A 27,509-nucleotide genomic window follows, 5' to 3' on the forward strand; every position below is an offset into this window, starting at 1 on the left:
TTGATCACTTTAGAATACAATGTCATGTTATAAAATCTACGAACCAAAAACATGTCACGTAAACTCGAGTTTACAAAATCATTACACTACTCAAACATGGTGTTGCACAAACTCGATATCACATGAATTCAAGTGGTATTAAAACAATAAGCCAAACATGTTGAAGATGATATCCATTTCCTGTTCATACTCCCTTCATTATCTTAATTGAGTATCATTAATGTAATAAGGGTGGGTGGCCTAAGAACAGGTAAAGAGTGTGCATTAAGTAAGGGATAAACACATGAACAAGTTCCCAAAACTTGCTTGAATTTGCATTCCACGTTATTTATGATCTTCTTCAAATGCTAAAATTCTGTGTTTGTATCCACTTTTGGTCTCTTCAACGCCCCTAGTCTTTTTTTGAGTTCTAAAACTTTCCTGTGTTCTTTTTGCAGTAAAAGACAACTGAAACAAAACCAACTTTGTTTCTTTTTAATAAAAAAATGTTGTATTAATTCGTTCTTTAAGTTAGAATTTCGTGTTTAGTTTGAGTACATGATAGCTAACTGTCGCGTAATGTTCATGTACTAGTCCAAGTCTACCGCTAGCAAATATCGTTTGCTTTGATCCGTTATGTATCACCGGCAATCTCACGATTTTAAAACGTGTCTGCTCGGGAGAGGTTTCCATACCTTTATAAGGAATGCTTCGTTCCTCTCTCCAACCGATATGGAATCTTACAATCCACCTCCCCTTGGGGGTCCTGCGTCCTCACTGGCACACCGCCTGGTGTCTAGCTTTGATACCATTTGTAACAGTCCAAGTTCACCGCTAGTAGATATTGTCCGCTTTGGCTTATTACGTATCATCGTTAGCCTCACGATTTTAAAACACGTATGCTAAGAAAAAGTTTCTACACCCTTATAAGAAATGTTTCATTCCCTTCTCCAACTGATGTGAGATCTCACAATCCACTCCCGTTGGGGGCCAAAGTCCTCGTTGGTACACCACCTGGTGTCTGGCTCTGATACCATTAGTAACAGTCCAAACCCACATATAGCAAATATTGTCCGCTTTGGCTCGCTATTTATCGGCTTTAGCCTCACGATTTTGAAACACATCTACTAGGGAGAGATTTTTACACCAAGGAATGCTCCGTTCTCCTCTCCAACTGATGTGGGATCTCATAATTCAAATCCCTTTTTACGGTAGAGACTACACTATTTATTGGATTTTTATCGGAAATCTACTCGACAGATTAGATTCTAACTTTCTACCGATCCAACTTCATTACAAAAATGGTTTTCTTTTGCAGAAAGCTAGCCTGATTACAGTGCAAGATGGTAAAAATAAAAAACTGAAGAACATAGATAGGAATTGGATGCCTGTGGAATGTGTTGTTTTGTAACGTTCAAAGAGTAAAAGAGGGAAAGGCTATACTGAAAAGGTCCATAAAGGCACGAGTTCTTAGGCAGAAAAAGGGGAGTAAGCTCACCAGTTTTATAGGCTTGATTTTGAATTTTGATTCTGATTTTCTTGTCGGAATTATATAGCTTCTTGGGTGTGTTCTGTTCTTGTTCGTTTCTGATCTGATACATAAGATGGGGAACAGAATGTCACGAGAAAATATGCCTTTTTTCACCCTTAATGATTTGATTGGAGAATTTGGTAAGTGTCTTCGTTTCTAAATGAATTATGGGTTGTTTTGTATTGTTGCTCCACAATCCCTGAATCCTGAAGCTATCCCTTTGGAGTGATCTTATAAAATACAAGATCTTGATCCACAATTTCCCCTCCCAAGATCAAGATTTGACTGACCGAACTGAACAATTTGTGTTGAGTTTACAATCATCTTTCTATGTTCGAGAAGGGATACATGAGTATAAAATGGGAGGTTTAGCGTGAGTCGACAAAAGAAGAGTCGATATCAAAACCTGTCGCAGGTAGACGAAGACAAGAAGTTCTTTGCTTATGTAAAGTTAAAAATCACATATAGCGACTCACGCTAAACCTCCCCTTTTATACTCATGCATCCCTTCTCGAACATAGAAAGAGTCGATATTGAAACCTTTCACAGGTAGGCAAAGACAAGTTCTTCCCTTATGTAAAGTTGACTCACGCTAAACCTCCCATTTTATACTCATGTACCCTTCTCGAACATAGAAAGAGTCGATATTGAAACTTTTCACAGGTAGGCGAAGGCGAAGACAAGAAGTTCAAAAATCACATGGTGACTTACATTAACTATATAAGAATTTCTCTGAATGTTATAGAGCATCATTTTACATTCCAAGTATGAAAATACAAACTTTCAGACTATGGTAATGGGCGACAAGAACAAAAGCAGGCAAAATGAATGTCATCTTGTGTTTGTGAACGTTTTGTCAAGGCAAGGGCATAGGGGGCTTCCAATTTGAGAACTCAACTAGTTGCCTATTTACAAAAGATGCATTGTGCAACCAAAATGTTTCAGTTGACTGGTGAAATAGCCTAACCTTCCTCTGAAGTTCCCACAGAATTCCCTGCATGGTAGAGCATGGTGCTGAATCTGATGCATAAACCCATAGGCATCTAACTAGTCGACCTCGCGCTATCATCTCTTCTATGGTTGCATCTGCAAGAGCGAGCAAAGATTCGGGATTAAGTTTTTAAGACAATAGCATGTTGATCAAGATATAACAGGTGAGTGAATTAACCTGGAATTGCTTCCAGGTACTCTAACAGTTGAGGGCCTATTTCACTTGATGGCCATTTTATTGAGATCCGAGAGTAGTCGATAACGTTCTGGAAAGGCAATTCGACCTGATCCGATAGTATAACTGGTACACACTCCTGTAAACACACAGCATGATATTATCTTTATTACCAATTCCTCTTGTCAGCCTAATGCGTGTGAGAAAGAGAGACATACCACAAAAAATGACTCGTAAAAACGAAGTGTCCACGATGACTCTCCACGTGGAGCAAGACAGAACTTAGCGTTGCGCAGGTGCTCGAAATAATCCAACTTTCCGAATTTGTCAGGACCACTGAACTTCAAAACTGGAGATTCCAACTGTTTGGGATATCATATCCATTTTATATATATGTTCTCAATCTTAGATGACAAGAAGCAGGAGTTTTCATATCCCCATATTTGTTAGACTTGATTCGAGAATGAGACATGTTAAGTGAGGAAAACAACGAACCTTTTCAGGAAATTGTTTAGAAAGTTCGATCAACTTTAGACGACCAACTTTTCCTTGATCCCGTCCTAAATAGTTGGCCAAATACTTCCTTTTAGATAAAGGCAAAGGCTGGACGATTTTAGCTCCATCTGAAGTCATCCCATCGTCAACATTGCCAGGAACGATGATATCTTTCCATGTATTGAAAGCACTAATGTCTTTCTTATCCGTCCGATCCCCCTATACTAACATGGAAAACAAAGATGTTATTGTTCTTTAAAAAAGTTAGAAGACAAGTCAAGAAAGTTGAAGTCAATATAAGGCTTAACAACCATCCAACCAAAAACAATTAGACAATGTTTAGTTTCAAATGCATCTAGTCAAATGTTCCATCAATGAATCATCTACTGCCATCATGTAAGAATTGCAATTCGGAAGAGTATAATTAGGGCAAAAAGTAAAATGACTCCAAAATCAACTGCCTCGGGAGACATTTGATTATAATCAATATCTGAAGTGCAACAATATCCTATGAAATTGTTCATACCTCAGGTGTAAGAATTATGGAACGATTTATGTACGTCGCCCAAGATTTAAATAAGTGAGCTCCTGCACCACTGCAATTGGATAGCAGGAGTGTAAGTAATGAAAGTTAGAAGCAACACTCAAAAAATATGTTCCAATATAACCTGAAATTACCCTATTCTTGCTCAATGTGAAATTTGAACAAACCATGAAAACTGAAAGTTAAAAAAACTGAGACAAACAGCTATATGTGGAATACAATGTTTTAAAAGGCTATTGTGGCTTACGCCTTGAGGCTCACAAAAACTTAGGATTTGTATAATGTTTTTATTTAAAATTGAGGCTATGCCTTATATTGTTTCTTCAAGAGGACGAGCCTCGAGGCTGCCTTTAGCCTTTTAAAACATCGGTCGAATACTAAAAACATATTTGTAAACAGGCTCAATAACTAGCCCCTAGTGTTGTCATTTCCATGAATGTCTAATTAGAATAAAGACCTTATATACCTTGGGAAAACAAATATGTGATCACGACCCCCTGAGAGCCTGAAATGTGGCATTTGACTTAAAACCTGAAAGATGGTTAAGATTAGCACAATATGCAATATGATTAGCCTTTTCTATACCCATCGCTAAAGTGATGCAACTGTTTTTGCCTGTTGCAATATCAATAAAAAAAAATGCACCTGCTTATATGCTTGATTAATCTCCTTGTCATTGAGACCACCTAGCATCCTAACACATTTAACATAAGCTGGTACAAAGAAAAAATCTGCTTCTTCTTTCTTTCTTGTTCGAAATCTCGACTGTTGAAGCAATGTGTGAATTTTCACCTGCAACCAATCAATGAAAGATATAGAAAGCGAGATGATTGTAATAAAAGGCCTACAAAAGATGTTTGTATTGAACAAAAAAGGGTTAAGAGGTGAGAGGAAACGGTGATTAGATGCCCTTCCTAACATGCCCAGATGGCTCACAAAAAGCCTCGAGACATCTGAAGATTAAAAAGAGGGGTAAATGGTTGAAGCTCAAATAGGAACCTCAAACACGATCAATCTTAATCCCAACCCTCAATAACTTCTATTACTCAATCTCAAAAATCAATCAGTTCTCCTCTTTCCACAATTCCCACGAGATGAAACGGATGGCCCTGGACCAGAGAAGAATTTACGAAACTTGCAATTATTCCTAATAATTAAGGTAATGTCAATGGAAGTATAAGCTTGTGCACACTTCCGGGTAGATTTTGCAACATGTTCTTTTTCATAATCTCCTCTTACGTCAGTTGGGCGGATATTTTATGTTTTGTAACAGCCCCAAGCCCACCACTAGCAGACATTGTCCTCTTTAGGCTTTTCCTTTCGAGCTTCCCCTCAAGGTTTTTAAAACGTGTCTACTAGGGAGAGGTTTCCACACCCTTATAAAAAATACTTGTTCTCCTCCCCAACCAACGTGGGATCTCACGACCCACCACGATCCACCCCTCTTCAGGTCGTTCCCTTCTCCAATCGATGTGGGATCCTCTAATCCACCCTCCTCCGGGGCCCAGCATCCTTGCTAGCACACCAACTCGTGTCCACCCTTTTTGGGGTTCAACCTTCTCGCTGACACATCGCTAGGTGTTTGGCTCTGATACCATTTGTAATGGCTCAAGCACGAAAAGGAAAGTCCAAAGAGGATAATATTTGCTAGCGGTGGACTTGGGCCGTTACATGTTCCCTCTCCTTAACCATTTTATCAAAATGATACACATAGAAGTTCCACAAGCAATACACTCATCTCAAACTTCAGCTGTTTTCAGAAACAGGAAAAATACCATCAAAATCAAGCCTAAACGCATTCATAAGACGAAAATGGTCAAGTTTACGAACTGTAAGCAGCAGCTAAACGCTAAATAATCCCAACAGAGGTCTCCCAAATCAGTTTAAAAAACGGAAACAGGGCAAGCCAAATAATAGAATTACAAAACAACAATACCTGAGTGCCCCATTGGCCTTTCAAACAAGCAGCAGCCGTGATTTTCCCGTCCCTCCCATACATCAAAGGTTTAAGCCCCTGAATTTCGTTCTCATCATAGACATAAATCTTGAGAGAAAGACGTGAACCGTACCCTCTCTCAGGCCACGATACAGATCCATCGTCATTCGATTCGACAACATAGTGTGACCGACGGAATACATCAAACGAGTTTTCAGCAGTGGAAACGAGCAATCGATCGTACGCACGGGTAAGGAAGAAGGTGGAGCAGACAAGAAGCAACGCCCCGATCTGATGCGACCTGGTACAAAGTGGAGGATTGCTGTGAGCTCCGAATTGTCTCCCTTTGTTGTTCATGCTTCCCAATCTTCGTCTCCCGCACTCTCACAGTCCCTCCCCTCCGATTGACGACGGAAGTTCAGATATTCTGAAGTGTTTTTTTGGGAATTTCACAAATTGTTTATTATTATTATTATTTTTATTTAAATTATAAAAAATAATTTCTATATAAATTTCAAAATAATTTTAACGTTTGGTTGACGATTGAAAAACCAATTGACTTGTTTTTTGAATTAAGCAGCTAATAATCAGTCTAAAATGAGTCAAATTAGTAATAAAAACAATAAGTAAAAAAGTAAAAAATTAATACAAACCAGTAAAAAATTGGCCTGGGTTCAAACGGTTTTTGTTAGAAAGAATAGAGAATGACCCGTCCTCAAAAACGACATATCTGTCTATCTCGTCTCGTTCTTTCAAATCAAAAAACGCTTACTTTAACATACTTCGAGATCCCTTAAGTAGCTAACAATTAGTCTAAAATTAGTCAAATTAGTAATAAAAATAATCAGTAAAAAAAAAGTAAAAAATTAATACAAACCAGTAAAAATTGACCTGGGTTTGAACGGTTTTTGTTAGAAAGAGTAGAGAATGATCCGTCCTCAAGAACAACATATCTGCCTACCTCGTCTCGTTATTTCCAATCGAAAAGCGCTTACTTTAACATACTTCGAGACCTATTTTTCGAACTCTCGAAACTTAATTGTTCATGAACAGATATTGTTAAGTAATTTAGAGATGAGTCAATGTCATAAATAGACAGAAGAAATATATTTTAATTTAAATTGATTTTTTTTAGTATAAATTGAAGGATGTGAAAACGTGAATAGAACCGCCATCCATTTACCAAGTTCACACCTTCTATCAGTCGAGTAACTCGCCTAGGGCATAGTTGAGCTTGCGAATTTTGGTCGTTCCAGTGAGCTTGGCTTAGGGCACAGTTGAGCTTCTGAATTTCGGTTTCAGAGATGCCTCGTCGTAGGGACGACGATGAAGATGACGATATTGATGCTGATGATGAAGAGTATGAGGATGAGATGGAGCAGCCTTTGGATGACGAGGAGGAAGAGGAAGATCGCTCGAGTAGGAAGCGGAGGAGATCGAATTTTATAGACGATGTTGCTGAGGAGGATGAGGATGAGGAGGAAGAAGAGGAGGATGATGAGGATTTTGGTGGCGGTGCTAGGCGGCGGCGTGCTAAGAGGCCTAGTGGTTCTCAGTTTTTGGATATTGAGGCGGAGGTCGATAGCGAGGATGATGAAGAGGAGGACGATGGAGAGGACGGTATGTTTCACGTAGTTGGCTTTGTGTTTTTATTGGTCCTATTAGTTCAAATTTGAGGGAAAACTGGTTAGCGTATGAATTAGAGTGCGCTTAGGGTTTTTCTTTTTGGGATTTCCTCAGTATGTATTCAGTTTAGTGGTTAAAAATGGTTGATAATCTAAGCTTTTTCTGGATGGCCTATTTCATTTGAGGCACATTCAGTCAATCCAGTTGAATAGTGAATTAGAATGGCTAGTCAGGAGTCTAAATTGCGAGTTTCAGAGATCGAGAAGTATTCCTGTACTAGTTTCTGGCACGTTAGTCATGCCTTGAAGTTTGATTATTTGAACGGGAATTCGATGTATATGGTTGTGACCAATTGTTTGTTTTTTTTTTCCAGTAATTTGGTGAAATGGCTGCAAGTCAATTTTTTTTTTTAACAAGAAAAAAAACTCTTAATTGTTGTGTGAAACATAAGTAGTTATACTATAAAAATTTATAGCTCACAATTCGAGAACACTATCTGAAACCCTCGGTAAGAGTTTACAAAAAGACACCCCTACTATAATCAATTTCACGAGGAGAGGAATTATGAATCTGCTGGACATGGCCAGCCGATAAGAGGCTTGAAATTTAGCAACATCCAGTCAAATGGTTCTTTAGTTTGTGCCATTAATCCATTAAAGCCTAGTATTGCCTTAGAGCTCCAGAGGGTTTATCAAACATTCACGAGCAACCAAAATTTATGAAGACATGTTCTCAACATCGTCTCTATGAAACATGAAAAAAGGCGTGAAGTGTGAACTGATTTGTTTGTCCTCCTCTGCCTTCGTAAAAAGTGCACATGTTTGGTTTAGGGTTGCCAACTTATTTTTTCTGTGTTAATGCCATCCTGTCATACAATCCCCTACAAAGCTTCCCCCTTTCTGGACTTCTCAATCTCCAGAAAACATTCATCCAAGTCTTCCTTCAAGAATTAAAGATTCAATGTTCTTGTGTTCAGCCGTTGCAAAATACTAATACTAGTAGTAACAATAATACAGTGTGAATTGGAGTGCCACAATCCATCCACATAAGCACCATTCCGAAAAAAGTTTTCCTATCATTACTGATCTTGATTACCTCCAGTTTTTGTATACGGAAACAACTTTTTAAATGTTTCACCAATAATTTCTATCACTGCCACATTTCCTCTTATTTATAGTATTACCATTCTCGCCCTTTCTGCAATTGCAAGCCACCACCTTATGCTGCAATTCATGAGGTTCGTCAGTAAATTTCTTGAATCATTCAGCTAAATGAGCTTCAATTTTCTTCCACTAGTTGCGAATTCCTCAACCTCCACACTCCAAGGGCCTGAAACTTTACTTTCCTTTCTTCATCAGCTACCAAAAAGCCCCTTGACTTCCTTCTCAATCTGAAGAACTATCCCCTTAGCCACGAGAAATAAGGACGTATAATACAAAAGAAAGCTTGAGAACCAGTTACAAACCATTATCCAATCCCTTTTATAAGATACAAAACTTTCCATCATCTCACAATTTAGAGCACCTTCTCTACTGCAGGGCTTCAAAATTCTAACTGGATTACCATGTAATACTAGGGAAGTGCCATTTTTACATGTATCTTAAATGGTCAGTCTAGTTGCTTTCTGTCAAACTACTGATCTTTGCCTAGGTTGTTCAGGAGTAGGTTTCCCCTAAGAGTATTACAATATGGGGTGGGGTTTAAGAATATAGGATTGTTTGGTTCAAACTCTCAGTAACCTTAATGCTTGGAACCATTGATAATTACTACCAATTTTCATGAGAATGTGCACTGTAAATAAGAAAATGGTCAATAAACACTTTTGGTCCCTGTTGTGAGTAATCTCATAAAAATGAAGTGTCAACTTTTATTATGTAATGGTTTTGTCTTTATTTTATGAACACATTTAATCTCTAATATGTTTATCAATCTGCAGACGTGAAAAAACTCGATTAACTCTTAATAATGTTTTCACGATAAGACCAAACCATTACAAATTTGTCAGTACTAGGTAAGTTGTTACATAGTAAAGGGGAGGGACAAAATTGTTACATATTTGAAAGTATAGGTACTAAATTGTTACAATTAATGTTTAGGGACTAAATCATTACTTTGATGAGAGTACAAGGACCATAAGAGTTCTTAACCTAAGAAAATCAGTATGGCAAATAACTGTAGAATTAATTATTCATTTCACTAGTTTCTTTATACACGTGACTTTCATTTATGCATGGGTCAAGTAAATCAGTAATTTTTTAATCTTGCAGACTTCATAGTTGATGGTGCAACTGATATACCCGATGAAGATGAAAATAGAAGGATGCATCGCCGCCCATTGCTACCCCGAGAGGATGAACAGGAGGATGTTGAAGCACTTGAAAGAAGGATTCAAGCTAGATATGCAAGGTCAAATCATATGGAATATGACGAGGAGACAACTGAAGTGGAGCAGCAAGCTCTTCTACCTTCTGTAAGGGATCCAAAGTTGTGGATGGTTAAATGCGCGGTATGCCTACCTATACTCACAAAGATTTCATATTTTCTTTAGTTTCTTATTCCCCAAGATCTTTCCCTTTTGGAGTTCTTGTCTGAGAGAATGAATGTACATGATTAATGCATACACAACTTTTTGTTTGTTAGATTGGCCATGAGAGAGAGGCTGCTGTTTGTCTAATGCAAAAATGCATTGATAGAGGGCCTGAAATGCAAATAAGATCTGCAATTGCTCTTGATCATTTGAAGAACTTTATATATATTGAAGCGGACAAAGAAGCCCATGTTAGAGAGGTATATTATGCTCTTTTATTATATGTTATTGAATAAAGATCACATTCAATTATGTTGGCAGTGGATCAACTCTTCAAATTTGTTTTGGTTATTGGCACATCCTATTTTTAGACTGAATTCAATTCTGTACGTAGTCACTAACTCTTCATTTTTTTTCTTTGTTTTAGGCTTGTAAAGGTCTACGCAACATATATTCACAAAAAGTAATGCTTGTTCCAATTAAAGAGATGACTGATGTTCTCTCTGTTGAAAGCAAAGCAATTGATCTTTCCAGAGATACGTGGGTCAGGATGAAGATTGGGACATACAAGGGGGATCTTGCCAAGGTAATTCTGGTTCTTTCAGTAAGTTCAGATATTTCACTCAATCTATCTCTCTTTGACGCATCAAGCTTTCGTTTCTTTAGGTGGTGGATGTTGATAATGTGCGGCAGAGGGTTACTGTGAAACTTATTCCTCGGATAGACCTACAGGCTCTTGCAAACAAATTGGTAATGTTTTGAAGGACATTATTTTTTATTGCCTTTGGTATTTCCTCATTATGGTATTGAACTCACAATCTTCAAATGTTGTCTCATATCGGGAAGTTTCTTAAGCTTTACTTTTTAAGTTTTCATATGTCTGCAGTCCTTGTTAATATGTTTGTAAACATATTTTGTAGGTAGCATTTCATGTCTTCATGGATTTTAGTATATAAGTAAATATGAGTGTTTATATATTTATGTATTCATGTATAAACATAGGTTCCTTCTCTTGGATATTGACATCTTTCTATGATTGAGAAGGAATGCATTTATTTTATACCAAGTTCTCTTTCAGGAAGGTAGAGAAGTTGCTAAGAAGAAGGCATTTGTTCCTCCACCCCGTTTTATGAATATTGATGAAGCTAGGTATCCAAATTGTTTCTCTGATTGTAACCTTGTCCCTTGTATTTGATATAAATTGTTGTTTAAAGTCCATATTTACTTACTCTTCTTCATATCCAGAGAGTTGCATATCCGTGTAGAGCGCAGACGCGATCCCATTACTGGAGAATACTTTGAGAACATAGGTGGCATGTTTTTCAAAGATGGTTTCTTGTACAAAACAGTGTCCATGAAGTCAATAAGTGCCCAAAACATAAAACCAACTTTTGATGAACTTGAGAAATTTCGAAAGCCTGGGGAAAATGGTGATGGGGATATTGCTAGTTTGTCTACCTTGTTTGCAAACCGAAAGAAAGGGCACTTTATGAAGGGTGATGCTGTCATTGTTGTCAAGGGGGATCTCAAGAATCTGAAAGGATGGGTAGAGAAAGTAGAGGAAGAGAATGTCCACATCAGACCAGAAATGAAAGGCCTTCCTGTAAGAACTCAACTAAACTGGTTCTATCTTGTTTTTCATCATTTTATTCAAAGGGTCAAGTTTGTATCTAGTGACCCTTTTTTTTTCAATAGAAAACTCTTGCTGTGAATGAAAGAGAACTTTGCAAGTACTTTGAGCCTGGAAATCATGTAAAAGTTGTAACGGGGACTCAGGAGGGGGCTACTGGTATGGTTGTGAAGGTGGAGCAGCATGTGCTTATTATACTGTCTGATACAACCAAGGAACACGTGAGTTAGACTTTCTTGGAAGTATTATTGAATCATAGGTCTTGCTTATTATTGAATGGTATTTTACTGATAATGTGCTGAAATGCCCTAAATCTCTATCATCTTCAGATCCGGGTATTTGCTGATGATGTTGTTGAGAGCTCTGAGGTAACAACTGGTGTGACGAAAATTGGGGATTATGAACTTCATGATCTTGTGTTATTGGAGTAAGTAGTTGTTAACATCATTTTTTATTCTTAACTTTTATGTATAAGAATTGGATTCATAGAATGTCATTAACTTCTGCAGTAATATGAGCTTTGGCGTGATTATACGTGTAGAAAGTGAGGCTTTTCAGGTGAGTATGCTTTGGATCATGTATGCTATTCTGTCATTTTGTAGTCAATAATTTCATGAGTGTGATTTTGCTCTAGGTTCTTAAGGGTATTCCAGATAGACCTGAGGTTGATATCGTTAAGTTGAGGGAAATAAAAAGTAAGATTGACAAGAAAATCAGTGTTCAAGATCGACACAATAACACAATTTCCGCTAAAGACATTGTCAGGATTCTTGAAGGTCCTTGTAAGGTTAGATCTCTGTTTCATGATATCTATTTCCTTCTAGATGTCAATTTTTTATTTATTTATCATAATGTTGCTTTGCTCCTACTATAGGGAAAACAAGGTCCAGTGGAGCACATATACAGAGGTGTGCTGTTCATTTATGATCGCCATCACTTGGAACATGCTGGCTTTATTTGTGTTAAATCACATTCTTGTGTTGTTGTGGGTGGATCCCGAACTAATGGAAATAGAAATGTAAGTTCTTGTTTTGATCTAATATGGGATCTTTTCTAGCATTTTTGACAATTATATCTTGATAGTTGATTTCTGCTGCATTTTTCATCTTGCAGGGTAATTCCTACTCTAGGCTTGCTGGCCTTGGGGCTCCACCTCGTTTTCCTCAGTCGCCTAAGAGATTTTCCAGAGGAGGTCCCCCGAATGATTGTATGTTGTGGATCTCTTGTTTATCATGTACTCTCATTATTGTTTTGTGATTTTCTGATAAATGATTATTCTCTGGTTTTTTTATTAAGTTGTTTACTTGTGATTCAGCTGGTGGAAGACATAGAGGTGGAAGAGGGCATCATGATGGTTTGGTTGGATCAACAGTGAAAGTTCGGCAGGGTCCTTACAAGGGTTACCGTGGGCGTGTTGTTGAAATAAAAGGCCAACTGGTTCGAGTAGAGCTTGAGTCTCAAATGAAAGTTGTCACAGGCATGTTTTGAACTTTTTCTGGAAATACTTGAATCTACCTGTTATATATATGTGGGATTACTTGTATCATCTTTTTCGAAGGATGTCTGGGAAATGTTAAGTCTCAAATGGAAGTGAAATATTTTCCATTAACACCATAATACTTGTTTTATTTGCAGTTGACCGCAATTTTATCTCAGATAATGTGGCTGTTTCAACCCCCTATCGGTAAATATAATATATGATTAAATTGATTTTGTTTGTTTCTTGTGATTTCAAGGTTCTAATGCTTGCTTTGTACCAGTGATACATCTAGATATGGTATGGGAAGTGAAACTCCCATGCATCCTTCTCGAACTCCTCTTCATCCGTACATGACCCCAATGAGAGATATGGGAAGTTAGTTCTCTTTCCATGTTGCCTTCTTTTTTTTAATTCTTATTATACTCTACAAGGTTTATTCATGTTTTACTATCTGTTTTTATAGCAACGCCAAGTCATGATGGCATGAGGACACCAATGCGAAATCGAGCATGGAATCCATACGCACCCATGAGTCCGTCAAGGTAAATTTTATATGGATTAATGAACTTGATAAATTTATTAAGATAATATGGATAACAGCGTAGAATATATGTGCTATAGAGGCTCCATAAATTATTATTATTTTAATTCTTTTCTATGATTTTACTTTTTGGATATTGTCTTACGGTTAGAACATGTGAGAAACTTAAATTTGAGGATGTATCGAACTGCTTCCATATCATGAATGAGCTTGAAAATATTGATGCTATTGCTTATGAAGGTTTATAATTTGTATTTTACACGTTTTGTCAGTCTTGCATTGGAAATTTGGAAACTATTTCTTGGATGTATATTTGTTGCCTCTTTCTTTCTCCATAATTCTTTGCTTGGCCATTTTCTTGTTACTGTTTTACTCTGCGTTTCTGAATTTATATAGTATTTTTAAGGGTTGTAGCTCTTAGGGCTAGATGCCAGAAGTATGAAGAAAGCACCATCTGGTTTATGCTAAACATGGCTATTTGAAAAAAATAAAAATGGAGCATTATGTATATTAATTGTTGAAGTGGTAGAATTAAGATCTATTTAATCTACTTCAGTATTCAATTTTTTCCCTCATCAAGTCTCATCAGTGAACGTTGGGTTAGAAAAGCTTGAATAAAGAGCAGTCAGACAAGATGTGGTATGTCATCTTTCATAAGGCAAACTGTCATAGTTGGTACCTATTCACCATCAGTTACCTTCTGAAAGTGACTGGTTATATGGTGCGAGTGGTGGCAGTGCGATAGTCAAATCCTGTACCTGGACCACCCAGAGGCAGATGTGATGATGCACGTGTTGTATATTGCTGCTCTAGGAACTCGTTTGATGTGGAGAACAACTTTGGCTGTGGATAAATCTCTCATATATCAATAACTATACAGCTTCTTGATCTGTTATGCTGTATTTTCCATTTTGCATCATGTATTTTGGGCACGGATTACCCATTTGAGCTCTCTTTTTGAAATTTTTTTGTGCTATTGTCTTTGATGATTGATGTTAAAAGTTCTGATTTTGCTGAACCAGGGAGAACTGGGAGGAAGGGAACCCTGCAACTTGGGGAGCGAGTCCACAGTACCAGGTTAGATCTTTAATGATTTGCCAAAGGCCAATAACTATTCTGGTTTATTAACCATTAAAGTCAATAATAGCTGTTCTCTCTTCAGCCAGGAAGCCCTCCTTCACGAACTTACGAAGCTCCAACTCCTGGTACTGGTTGGGCCAACACTCCTGGTGGCAGTTACAGTGATGCCGGTACCCCTCGGGATAGTGGTTCAGCCTATGGTTGGTGCATTTGTCTTTATTTTAACGTTTCCTAGTAATTGACATATTTTATCTTAATAATGCTTCTCTTCGTTTTCAGCAAATGCCCCGAGCCCATACTTGCCTTCAACTCCTGGTGGACAGCCCATGACACCAAATTCAGCATCCTATCTTCCTGGTACTCCTGGCGGGCAGCCAATGACACCAGGCACAGGTGGTCTGGATATGATGTCTCCTGTTATAGGTTTGTATTACTCTTTTTAGCATGGCTTGTATTTCTATATACCAGTATGATATGATTTTTCCCGGGCTTAATTTTAAATAATTTGTTCATCACAAAAATATTAATAAACTTTTGCTACAAATAGAATTCGCAACAGTTTGTCGTTTAGATTTGCCACTATAAATTAATGCTGAGTGGAGCTCCTGGGGGGTCTGCATCAATACAGATTTCATTTTTTCTAATAATATTGTATAAGGGCTCATTTAAACTACCTCAAGAAAAATTGGACTTCTTCTCAAGAGATCTGGAATAAAATTTATACCATAGGGTACGTTTATCAAACTTGAGGAATTTCAATGTTTTGCAACGGGTTCATGACCGTGGAAATCCATTTCTGTCCATTTTACATTGTCATCTCCAATATATATATTTTTTTTTGGCGTATTGATGATTTTACAAAATAAATTAAAATGGCAGGTGGTGATGCCGACGGACCATGGTACATGCCAGACATATTGGTCAATGTCCGGAGAGGAGATGAGCTGATCATGGGAGTAATCCGTGAGGTGCTTCCGGTAAGTTACTAAATCTTTGCCCTCTACATTTTATTTTTTATTTTTTATTTGTACATTATTACATATTTGTTTCTGATCATGGGAGTAATCCGTGATGTGGCTGGCCGTCTTATGGAAAATGTGGATAGTGTTGGCCCCAGTTCAGTGTGACATAGTTTATGTTGAATAACCTAATAATCTTTAGGTTACAATGAGCTTCATTATCATACAAGGTCCAACGGTTCTGTTTCTCCCAAATTCTCTCTTATCTAGTTTATGACAGAAGTCTAGATAGGAAAGCAGGAAAGATATGAACATAAGCACCGCGTTCTATCACTTCTTAAGAAAAATGTAACTGTAATACGGAGAAATTGGTTATAGAACACCACAAGGAACTTACAAATCTGATAAAGAAAAAGGAAACGAGCTACCCTTATGGCTCTTTATTGGTGGAGTAGCATGCTAAAATTGGCCGTTTATAGAATTACGGCTACTTTGATGATGCTAACAAGAACATTTGGAAACCTTTAGGTTAGCAAATTTCACATGGAGAGTTTTGACGTCTAGAAAGAGGCAGGGTTCAAAAACGAGAACCAACAATGCATACCACCCTCGTTCCATATCTGTGATTGTTAACGAAAAATAAGCTAGCCATTATCATAAGCGTAGTTCGATTGGGTATATGATAAGAATATTGTTGATTTGGGTAATTTGGCTTTTCTCAGGATGGCTCATGTAGGGTAGGTCTTGGGTCAAGTGGAAATGGTGAAACGATAACAGCCATTTCTAGCGACATAGAAGCCATTGTTCCTAGGAAGTCGGACAAGATCAAGATAATGGGTGGTGCACTGCGTGGCGCCACTGGGAAGTTGATTGGTGTGGATGGCACCGATGGAATAGTGAAGGTAGACGACACTCTTGATGTTAAGATTTTGGATTTAGTTATTCTTGCAAAACTAGCCCAACCATAATTTTATTGGTTATAAACGAGAATCATATTGTATACTAGTAGTCTAGTGTAAGCTTTTTGTACAATTATAAATGAATTCCGGGGTTCATGTGCCAAAATTCTCTCCCTTTCAGTTCCTTGTTGCTTCACCCGTTGCATCTTAGTGCTTGTAACCTAGTTCACTTATTCATACCCCTGCAACGAGTCCTCCAAATGGTAACTACATATCATGGTTTAAATCTTTTGTTTTAGTTTGTGAACAATTTACGCTTGTTACCTTTAGGTCTTTTATTCTTTCAACCATTTAGCTTTCGTTTCTGAACTTCTTATACAACCTTGTTTGTTCTTTTACCAGTTAATTTATGCTATGTTGATTTATAGTAGAGTTCTTGCATGATAAACTCATGAATTTATATTTTATAGTTGTATATATTGTGCTTGAGATGAAATTGTAAATAGATGCAGTATGAGAAAGGAGTTGAGAAAATAACAACGCATTTCATATATCAAATTCTATTTTAAAGTGTGCAAACTTACGATTCTACCTATACCCAAATTCATAAATTTGTCAAATTTGTATATGCATCAGTTGTCACATGTGTGTAGACCATCTATTTGGATCTGGAAACTAGTTCGTTAGTTGATGTTCATGAGTTCAATTGATATAATTACAAGTTTTCATACATGTATACTTGTGTTTCTCAACTAGGATATGATACGTGGTGTAAACTGATACACCTATGAAAGTTTCGAGTTTCAATTTATATAATTATTAGTTTGCAGACACTTGAATTCTATTCTTATAGCTAAATTAAGGGCATGATTCTGATATCACTTATTAGGAATAATGAACTTTTACTATGGTAAGATATTGTCTACTTTGAACATAAATTTTCATGATTTTATTTATAGTTTCTCCAACAGGCAACATATCAATGGAGAGTGTCTTTTATGCTAAATTAAGGGCATGATTCTGATATCACTTATTAGGAACAATGAACTTTTACTATGGTAAGATATTGTCTACTTTGAACATAAATTTTCATGGTTTTATTTATAGTTTCTTCAAAAGGCAACATATCAACGGCGAGTGTCTTTTAATTAATCAACGGGAGCCATTTGTATTGAAAATCGAACATTCCTTTTAAGTTACTTTGTGTCTAGAGTTTCCAATTGAGAGGGAGATGGAGGAGATGGTGACTTGTTTCTGAAGTCGGTGACACAATTGAACACACAGGAATTGAAAACGAAGGTGATAGAAATGATTGTGTGCAATAGAAAACTTCCCAGCCATTCCACTCTTTGAATTATTACAATTAAAGCCAACAAAACAAACACAATGAAATTCAGTATTGTTTAGTTTCATTCATCAATGGAAGGGCGAGTGGTATTGGGCAGCCTCCTCCCTCGAACAAAAGAAGAGAACAAATGTAAAGATCTAGAGGGCTGGGCGTAGGGTACCATATGGGATGCCCCACGAACCGTTGCAAATGTCAGTATATTGCCATACTCGATCGCCCACCCGCCCACTTGTCCCTTGTGAAACCAAGCTCCGTACGGTACTGTGATCTTGAATTTAAGCTCATTAGCTAGCTCTCGAACTAGCGTTCTAGATCCCATTAGTGGCACCACTGAATCTTGATCTCCACTGTACATTCATTCATTAGTGTCTTGGCTCTTTAGATAAGACATTAATTATCATCTCAAATATCTGTAAACCAATGATAATTGAAAATGTACCTGAAGATCCAAACTGGGATGTGATTTTGGACTATTCTCTTCAGTATTGGAAGCATGTTGATGCTCGTATCATTATAATTGTAATCTAATATACTGCTCAAATGTACCAAAAATCATGATTTAGATTGTGTTTATAACATCCGCGAATAATTTATTTTAGGTTAAATTAATACAAATATTTATAAATTTTATCCTTTATCTAAAAAAAATACTTATAAACTTTCAAAAATTTTAATAATTTCTTTCAAATTTTTAATATTCTTTTTTTAAAAAATAGCTTTCCATGGAAATCATTAATATTTTATTTCAAAATATCTTATAAACCTCTCTCTCTAATTTTAAAGATACTAACGTAAAAAAAATTATTTATTTTTCTAAAAATTATATTAATGTTTCTTTTGAAAGGTGATATTTACAATTTTATCCCGAAAGTATTTTTCAAATTTCTAAAAAAATTTAAAAGTGTTTAAAATTTTTTTTTTTAAAGGTTTATTATTAACAAAATATTTTAAAGATTTTAAGAGTATTTTTTACCCAAAATTATATGAAATTAAGTAGAGTGAATCAATAGGATGTGGGCTTACTCACTGCACATGGACCATTCATAAGGCAACTTAGTACGATTAGCATGAAGAGCCACTTGAAGTTCCGGCAAGTTCAAATAAAACTGCCTTTCATAGCTCATACACACATCAACTCCCATGCTCATTTTACTCGCCTGCAAAAACAACCGAAAAAAGAGTTCGATTATACCTGAAACGGTCAAAAGATTCGAACCCGAAAAACGGTTAACACGAACCAATTTCTTCAATCTGAGCTCTTGCTGGACAAGGGATGGATAGCAAACATCAAAAAGAACACCATAGTTGTTAATGTAATCACCCACGATGCGATTGGCATCGCCCATGGCTTGGTTGCATGACTTGCTGACATTGTGTGGATTGGTCAGCACATAATCTTCAAAATCGCAGTCTCTCATGATTGCGAGCCCCACTTCATCGGAGATCATGCCATGCGACCAAAAGAACTCGTACACCGCTGGTGCGTCCCTGTCCAAATGAAGCAATGGGTTCCCAATCTACGGGATCCATTACCAACAAACACATGATTCTAAGAATTTATGTGTGTGAAAGTTATCTATTTATAATCAAATGAATTACCAGAATATGAAAATGGTAATAAATGTAAAGATACTTAATAATAAGAAGCAAATATCAAATATGATATATATGGTAAACTATAGTTTAGTATTAAATTTCCTTAACAAATTCAAATTATGGATCAAATGGGTTTTGATTTTTGGGTTGGTGTTCTTACGGCAACTCCCTTGATGTTGAACTTGAAGGCGTTTGAATTAGTGTTGTAGTCTAGTATTGCATTGGCTAGCTGAGAAATGTAATGACCTGCGTCAAATTAAATATGTTTGAGTGCTTGTGAGCAATTAAACTGCGAGTTTAGTTTTGTTTGTAGTTTTGGATTTACCCGCGTAACTTTCTCCGGTGAGGAAAAATGGCCGATCTTTGAATGCAGGAAACTTTTCGTACCATTTTAACATGAAGGTGAGCATGTCCCTCGGTGCCAAAATTAATAAAAATACTATTTTATTTAAAAAATATTAACTCTAAAAATAATTCAATAGTCTTAAAATGGAAACCGTTATTTCAAAAATATTCTTAAGCTTTCAAAAATTTCACTACTGCTCCTAATTTTTTTTTAATGGTTTTTGTTTATATATTAATGGTATTGTTGAAACTATTTTTAAAAGTTTACGAGTATTTTTTAAATATGGTATTTAAGGGTATTAAATTTTTTAAAAAAATTTAAGGCTATATTAGACAAAGTAGAAAGTTGACGATACAAATTTGAAAGTTTAGGAAAGCAAACCCGTAGAGGAATCGCCCGTAGCGTAGTCCGAGGATGTGTTGGAGTATGACCATCCTACCCCAGCAGGAGACTCCACAAACAGCAGATTAGAGGCTAATAAAGTAATTTCAGCACATTAATAACAATTCTACAACAAACTTGGGAAACTAACATATGAACAATTTAGTGACTTTCTTAATACCTCTATTCCAAGACATCGAGTTTCTTCGAAGCCCTCGACCATCTCTTTTCGGATAAAATGGCCCCAACTCCGTGAACGCACCGCCGCCCACAGACGAACAACCGGGCCCTACATATATGTTATGATATGATATGTTTAAGAAGTGATTCCAAATTCAAACGGTAAATAAAGAAAGCGAACCTCCATTGAGCCAGAGAGTAAGGGGCAGGAGATGGGCATCTTGCTGAGCTTCAGCAAAGTAGTAAAACAAGCTTCTCCCGGCATCGACATCGACATCGACATAGCCTGCAAATTGTCTGAAAGTGACGTTTGGCTGGCCGGGCAGCCTCCCGACCAGATCCTCGGCCGGGAAGCCCTCGACTGCCACCCGTAAGACGACGATGAAGAGCCAACCCCACACAGCCCCAAGGCTTCTCCACCGCTCCATGGCTCCAAACAGCCCCATCAGTGCTGAAAATATAATGTCCAGAGAATTGGGAGTGGATATGTTTCCTTTTATGGTGCCTTTGAAAAGGTAATACATCGATGGGTTCTTATAAAGACATGACAATGGTGCATGAACACACCCACGCACCAACCCCCTCGCCCTCTTTTCAATCTAAAATTTCTTTACGGTTCCGAACCAATATCGTCAATATTTTGTTTCAAAAATATTTTGAATTTTTAAAAATGTTTAGAAAATAATTTTGATTTGCAAAAAGTTTCATTAATACCTTCGATTAAAATTTCTTACTGTCATTATACAGACCAAAACGGTATATTTGCTTCTCATACATCAGATCTCGATAAAAAAAAAATTATTTTCTTCTAAAAGTTAATGGGTATTTTTAAAACATAGTCCCATTTATTAATAAAAGTTTGTTTTTTGAAACTGGGTATTAACTATTTTCATAAAATTGTTTTTTGAAACTGGGTATTAACTTTTTGTAAAAACCCAGATCCACCCCGAGCAGATATTGTCTTCTTTGGGCTTTTCCTTTCGAGCTTTGGGCTTTTCCTTCCCCTCAAAGTTTTAAAACGCATCTCTTAAGGAAAGGTTTCCACACGCATCTCCAACCAACTCCAACCAACGTGGAACATCACAATTTTTGAACTCATTTTTTAAAGTTTGAGCGTATCATTAAAATTTTTGAAAGTTTTATAATGACAGCGTTTAAAGATATTTTTATTAATTTTGGTGGAAAAAAATAAGATTGTTAATGAATTATATTGGTAATTAATTAATGAGTGTTTATAAAAGTTAAAGGTGGCGACAAAAAGGAGGCGTTTCGACCCTTGTGGTCCTACCATTTCTTTCCTTTTTTCTTGAGATCTTTTTACACTACCAAGCACGCTGTGAAAGAGGCTGATTGGTCCTTTTCTACCAACGACCAATTGATGCCTGCATCTGTCGGTCTCACGTTGCTCCTTGCAGACAAGGTACCATAACTATAATATGGAGATGCATTAGCTTTAAACGTTCGATGTTAAGAGAATGAGTATATCGTTCGTGCCCACAAGTACACGACGTTGAAACAAGAAAAGGGTGGCCTTGAATTTGGGAAGTTGATAGTAAGAATGTGAGATCCCATGTCGGTTGAGGAGGGGAACAAAACATTCATTATAAGGGAGTGGAAACCTCCCCCTAGCAGACGTGTTTTAAAATCTCGAGAGGAAGTTTAGAAGGAAAAGTCCAAAAAAGACAATATCGACTAATGATAGATTTGAGTGATTACAAAGAAAGTTCTAAAATATCCCATTGAGAGTTCGACGCAGAAATGTCAAAGGCTTAGGCCTTGCAATTTTAGATCCTTTTTTAGGCCTCCTTCCTCGGTAAATCGAATGAAAACTCTATGGATTCTATGTTTTGGAGCTAGTCTAGAAATGGATGCATCTTCTACAGAGGAGACAACTCCATTCGCCACGTTAGGGATGATACTGTAGCTGTATGATATTAACCTCGTCTAAATTTAACTTAATCGACCCGTGATCGACTAGAACATAAATATGACTAAAGTGTAACAACATAAGAAAACCATCAATCAGATGCATATCTATGCACCAAGTATTTACTAAGCATTTGCTCAAGGAAACAGGAGCAAATTGTTTCTGAGATGAAAACAACACTTGGAACAGTTCCTTACATTTCTCTGAGTTGCAGTTTCCCAAGAAAGCCATCGAGGCAAAACTAGAACGGTGAATTTCAGCAACAAGAACAAGAAGCACTTTCTCTATATGTAAATTTCACTTCTATCTACTGTCATAGGTATAATATAAATGCAAAAGTAAAACAAAAACAAAAAAGTTTACAGAGATGAGAGGGAAACTGAAGTAGTGATACTTGGAGATGGAGTGACAGTAGAATTGTCTGTCCAGTTTGTTTCACCCCAATGCCACAACATACTCTCCCAGAAGCAAAAATCTTCGAAGCATGTATTCAAACGAGGGTCTTTGATCTTTATTTTCCAGTGACCATTGGTGAAGTTACCTTTCTCCGCCTGCCTTCGGTCCCACTCCAATTGCGCCTTTTGCTTGGATCGAAGCAAACAGAATTTCTGCAGGTTTTCGGGCATGGCGTCGTGCACCTTCCACCATCTCTTATGTGCAACATTGCTAGCAAACTCCTGTAGAAGGTCTACATTCCAATTGCAATCGTAGTCCCGGAAGCAAATCCATGGTTTGTTACCTAAATAATGGAGGACATAGAGGATTGGAGGGTCGGCTCCGAAAAGGCGAGTCTTCATCTCCTTCTTCTCTTCCTCGTCACCTTCCCAGAAGTGCTTCAAGAAGTTCATGTGCTTCGGTATGCGATGCCACCATGTGAAGATTTCATTTAGATACCCCTGGTCACCACCGTTGTAAGACTCTATCTCATTGATGTGATCCATCAGCAACTGAAACGTGCAATTTGATGGTTCGATCACCATAACTCCCGAGTTGAATAATGTTGCATTGTTCCCTGTTGCAGTTATCTCAGGCATCTCAAAGAGAAAATCAATATTTCTAAGAATGAGCATGTCAGCATCTATAAAAATTATCTTATCATAGCTTGTCAACTGCCAAAGACGAAATTTGCTGTAGTTCCATTCGTTGTACGCGTCTCGTTCAGCTTTTGGGTTCCTGATTCTTTGGATGGTATGGACCTTCCAACCAGCTGCCTCCAGGCCTCCTCTGTGGTACTCACCAATTGTTTCATCAACAAGTATTACAAGATCTCGTGTCGAACCAGTCATGCGGATACTTTGAGCAGCTGCAATAGCTCCACAGACGTATACATGTGCAGAGTGCAAAATTGTTGCATATGCTTCTCTGTTTGCTCGTTCTGAGTAAAAGTATTCTGCTCACGAAGTTTTTAGTTGGTCAGTCACTAAATATAGCAGTAACACACCTAATCCTTTATTTTTGTTGTGCATTTCCAGCCTGTACATATCTACCAGGTTTGATGCACAGAATATAATTGATAAACAGATGTTTAACGATTAAAGCGCCCCAAAGAGCGACTACAACAAGCCTATCTATTAAACTAGTAGAGTCTTTGGGGTAAGCCCAATAGAGATAATATGCTAAGAGAAGTTTCTCTAGTAGGTAAGTTAATAGAACATATCAATCCCATAACAACTAAAGAGGAAGTAAAAAAGTTTTGGACATTACGCATAAAGTAATAGCAAGTACCTTTAGCCTTTAGAGGAACTGAAAGTTCACATGACCCAATGGGGAGCCGTAGTTTGTCCCTCAAGATATTCAAGCTAGGTCTATAAAGCCATACATTCCCTTCATGTGTGATAAGCTCTTTGCATCGAAAGAGATTTGGGATAGGAAAGCATTCGGTCACCAACAGTACATGCACATAACGATTTCCTTTAGCAGATGCAGCAACCCTAGCTGCTTCAAGTTGCAAGTGCAACCGAGCCACATCTCTTGTCCACTGACCTGATTTGTCACATGGCAGCTTCACGGCTACAAGATCTATACGGGGTTTTGTAGGAATCTGAAGCTGTGGTAAAGAAGGACAAGAGGGGACCTCAAACTCTTCTTCCTCATCAATCCATTCGGGGTATAGGGCTTCCCATGTTAAATTGTTGGCTCCATGTTCTAGACGAAGAACAACATGCTCTGCTTCCAGAAAGAGTTCTTTCCAGTGGTCAACCTCACTATCATTAAAGTTGAGCAAACCAATTCCCTGATACTTGTTCCGGTCAGTCAGTGACTCGACAACATCAGAAATCTCATCCCAGTTGACTTCTGACAAGGACATATAACGAGCATCTCTACCTGTCCATCTGCTAACAAGAACTCACAAGTGAGCACCAAGCTTCTCGCTTAAATATTGCAAAACTGGATTCTAGAATTTCAAGCACACAAGTTATCACGGGTAAATATTAACTTCACAAGAATACTGTCCTCAAAGAGAAGTTAAGGTTATAAACTTCACAACCTCCTACTTTGAGAAGAAGATAGATGAGGTAAACTAAAACCAGATAATAATGAAATCGATAAGAGCCATATCCCTAACAGAAATGTGTTCAGATTATCATAACCTTCTACATAATTTGCAACCAACAGATTCCCCTATCATCATTAGTTTTCTTATCTAGTTTCCTGATTTTGTGTTTCTTCTTCCAGTTTCATATTCTCCATTAACATTCCTTTCCATTTCTTCTTTATTTCTCATAACCACTAAAGCTAGGAAGTTGAATATAGAGATACTATAACATTTGGGAAATATAACAAGCTGAATTTTACAAAAGCACTTCAAAGCAAATTGAGTAATAAAAATGGCCTACCGAGATCCTTTTAATGGATGATCTGAAACATGAACTGCAGGTGAATGGAAGAGAGTCACTATGGTTCCTAATACAATAATAACCAGCACGAGTTTTAACGAAGGTTTGCAGTTCAAAACCCTATCACGAAAAGGAATGTGGAGGGCCCTCTCAACAACTTTGAAATCTTTAATTCTTTGGAACCTTCTCTTGCTTGTTTCTTCACTGCTTCAGAAGACATTCAAGACAATATTAGCAAGTTTTCACACATCCACTCATTCAGATAGTAAAAGAACACCCCGTATAGAACAAAGAAATAAGGACAGTCGAGCTATAGTAAAAATCGTTTAAAAATTGGTTGCAATTTCCAAGAAGAACAGACAAACATACAGTTCAGAGCAGCAATTCGTATGCATTCTGAAATTGCTGAAATTAATTATTGATTGGATCTATAAGTTGCTTAATAAGGAGTTGGAGGGAGAGGGATGTAAGAGCTAAATCTATGAAAGGAACGGAACAAAAAAACTAATTTGGGAAAGACATCATTAAGAAATAATTGCAGATAGCAGAAAGCTTCCCATATTAGATCCCTAACTAGTAGTTAAATTGCCTTCTAAATTTAGTGCATTCATAAATCGCATTACGTTCAAACTTCGATTTCATTTTCCTCGTTTAGTTAACTGATAACTCAACCTCCACAACCTCTAACCGCTGAAATCCCCCCAATTACTATGCAAATCTTAACCTGTAAGCTCCCACACTGTTGGCGGGGTGCTCATTGACGCAAAATTAGCAAAATGCAACAAAATGCAAGTGAGAAAACTAAAGAATTGAAGTTCATCAAGAAAATGAAGATCGAACTTCGCAGTCAACACATACATTTAGGAGCAAAACTGAGCAATAATTCCAGAGTAGCTTAAGAAAAAGAACAAGAAATGATGATTTCGCGGGCGGCGAGAGATACTCACTTAGTAGAAGAAAACAATCGATATCTAGGTTCAGTGGGGCTCAGGGGAAGCGCTCTCATCTTCAACAGCTACAACACTACCGCATCAGGAACTCAGCTTCTTCTGATCCCAGGAACCCGAAGAACAAAAACCCAAAAATCCAGGAAAGTAAACGCGTAGAAGAAAAGAACAACAGCAATCAAATTCACCAAAAAGGAAAAGGTTCAACGCCTGATACGAGAAATTGAAACATGGCCATCGGATCCCGAGTTCATAGGTTGACGGTGAGGGAGTTGCAGAGAGAAGAAAACAGATTAAAAGAAGAAAAATCCATGGCGGTGAAGTTGAAATAAGGCCGCCCAACTGTCTTTGGGAAATTTTTAATACTTTATTTTTTACAAAAAAAAAATTAAAAAAATTAAAAAAAATAAAAAGTTAATTAATTAATTTACATCAGCCAATAAAAATTATAAAGTAACACTAAAATTTTAAAATATGTCAATACACACCTTATTATTATTAAATTATAACACATTGGGTATATAGAAAAAGAATTGTATTTAACAGACTAAAATTCATCCAATGCCGACAGAGGAAGGGCAGTGACGTATTTTAATTATTCCCAAAATAAATAAAAAGTTCATAAAAATAGATTAAATTTCCAAAGACTTTTTTTTTTTTTTAAAAATGATTTTGAGTCTACTCTACCTACCATTATTTACTTTTTTTTTTTTTTTTGAAAATTAAGTTTATTTTCTCGTTTTTATATTGATGTGATGTCATGGAAAAAATTAAAAATAAATAAAAAATAAAAATCGGAGAAAAGTTTAAGGTGAAACTATATACAAAAGTTTTAACACAGAACAAATTTGAGTCAATCCATAAGAAGATGAGATAAACTTGGACAATAGTCTGTAGCTTAATGTTAATATTATGTATAAAAAATACTCCTTGATTAAGAGTAAAATTTAAATATTTAGAGATAATTTATGAGGTGTCGATAGATGATTTTCGTCTATATATTGACTTTTTTACTGTTTTTTATAAAGATGGAGGGTATTTTTTAATCCAAAAAATTATAGTAAATATATTTTTTTAGATGTGGAATATTTTTATTAATTTAGTTAATATTAAATTTATATTTTGTGTTTGAGAGATATAATGTTATTTTATTTTTAATTAATATTGATTTTTACTGTAAATAGATTTGTTCATTGAGAATTAGAAGTTAAGAGTGCAATCAAATATTTATAAAATGGGATTTTTTTAAAGCTTTTTTTTTCATTATTTTATTCTATTTTTATTATTTGAAGGATAAAAATGTGGATTTTTTTTTTTTTTTGTTGAAAAAGTATATATATATATATAACTAAACCGCCATCAAAATTAATTTATAAATCTCCATAAAAGATAATGTGTTGTACAAATCATTTTATTTTGTTTTAAATCAATTTGATCTAAATATAATTTCAAAACTCAATTATATTCATATTTTATTAAAAAAATATTGTCCTAGCCAAATTTAAAAATAAAAATAAGTTTCTCAAAATTATTATTTTAGTTTTTAATTTTTATT

At 36.5% G+C, this 27,509-nt stretch overlaps 4 protein-coding genes across 10 annotated transcripts; 1 reads left to right on the plus strand and 3 right to left on the minus strand.

Moving 5' to 3' along the window:
- Positions 1-2,197: 2,197 nt before the first annotated feature.
- Positions 2,198-6,099, minus strand: LOC111458556 (probable glucuronosyltransferase GUT1). Its single transcript, XM_023101305.1, has 8 exons — positions 5,651-6,099; positions 4,360-4,506; positions 4,181-4,245; positions 3,697-3,766; positions 3,171-3,389; positions 2,894-3,037; positions 2,679-2,814; positions 2,198-2,596 (listed from the first exon to the last, which is right to left on the minus strand). The coding sequence occupies exons 1-8, from the start codon at positions 6,005-6,007 to the stop codon at positions 2,367-2,369; spliced, it is 1,368 nt and encodes a 455-aa protein (XP_022957073.1). The 5' UTR covers positions 6,008-6,099; the 3' UTR covers positions 2,198-2,366.
- A 709-nt stretch (positions 6,100-6,808) lies between these two features.
- LOC111458546 (putative transcription elongation factor SPT5 homolog 1) lies at positions 6,809-16,761 on the plus strand. Of its 2 annotated transcripts, XM_023101289.1 has the most exons (22): positions 6,809-7,270; positions 9,544-9,782; positions 9,917-10,063; positions 10,231-10,389; positions 10,470-10,553; positions 10,882-10,952; positions 11,049-11,406; positions 11,499-11,654; positions 11,763-11,860; positions 11,943-11,991; positions 12,068-12,220; positions 12,308-12,451; positions 12,547-12,640; positions 12,749-12,910; positions 13,069-13,117; positions 13,194-13,288; positions 13,377-13,455; positions 14,477-14,531; positions 14,617-14,734; positions 14,814-14,957; positions 15,414-15,511; positions 16,216-16,761. In XM_023101289.1, the coding sequence occupies exons 1-22, from the start codon at positions 6,955-6,957 to the stop codon at positions 16,459-16,461; spliced, it is 3,114 nt and encodes a 1,037-aa protein (XP_022957057.1). In that variant the 5' UTR covers positions 6,809-6,954; the 3' UTR covers positions 16,462-16,761. The 2 variants fall into 2 exon arrangements, 1 of the variants encoding a protein (XP_022957057.1); XR_002713141.1 differs by lacking the exon at positions 16,216-16,761 and having other exon boundaries at positions 14,621-14,734.
- A 950-nt stretch (positions 16,762-17,711) lies between these two features.
- On the minus strand, positions 17,712-20,671 carry LOC111463613 (serine carboxypeptidase-like 42). Its single transcript, XM_023107633.1, has 9 exons — positions 20,425-20,671; positions 20,245-20,352; positions 20,064-20,156; positions 19,662-19,754; positions 19,497-19,582; positions 18,979-19,257; positions 18,764-18,897; positions 18,180-18,272; positions 17,712-18,087 (listed from the first exon to the last, which is right to left on the minus strand). The coding sequence occupies exons 1-9, from the start codon at positions 20,669-20,671 to the stop codon at positions 17,802-17,804; spliced, it is 1,419 nt and encodes a 472-aa protein (XP_022963401.1). The 3' UTR covers positions 17,712-17,801.
- Positions 20,672-22,270: 1,599 nt separating this feature from the next.
- LOC111462743 (putative UDP-glucuronate:xylan alpha-glucuronosyltransferase 3) lies at positions 22,271-26,303 on the minus strand. 6 transcript variants are annotated; one of them, XM_023106483.1, is made up of 4 exons: positions 25,955-26,303; positions 25,008-25,211; positions 23,896-24,506; positions 22,271-23,560 (listed from the first exon to the last, which is right to left on the minus strand). In XM_023106483.1, exons 1-4 carry the CDS (start codon positions 26,011-26,013, stop codon positions 22,530-22,532), a joined length of 1,905 nt encoding a protein of 634 aa, XP_022962251.1. In that variant the 5' UTR covers positions 26,014-26,303; the 3' UTR covers positions 22,271-22,529. The 6 variants fall into 6 exon arrangements, with proteins under 6 accessions (XP_022962251.1, XP_022962234.1, XP_022962259.1 ...); XM_023106466.1 differs by having other exon boundaries at positions 25,008-25,214; XM_023106491.1 differs by having other exon boundaries at positions 23,896-24,503; positions 25,955-26,302.
- Positions 26,304-27,509: the final 1,206 nt, after the last annotated feature.

Source organism: Cucurbita moschata, unplaced genomic scaffold (assembly GCF_002738365.1).
Source record: "Cucurbita moschata cultivar Rifu unplaced genomic scaffold, Cmos_1.0 Cmo_Scf00002, whole genome shotgun sequence".
Classification (NCBI taxonomy): Eukaryota; Viridiplantae; Streptophyta; class Magnoliopsida; order Cucurbitales; family Cucurbitaceae; genus Cucurbita; species Cucurbita moschata.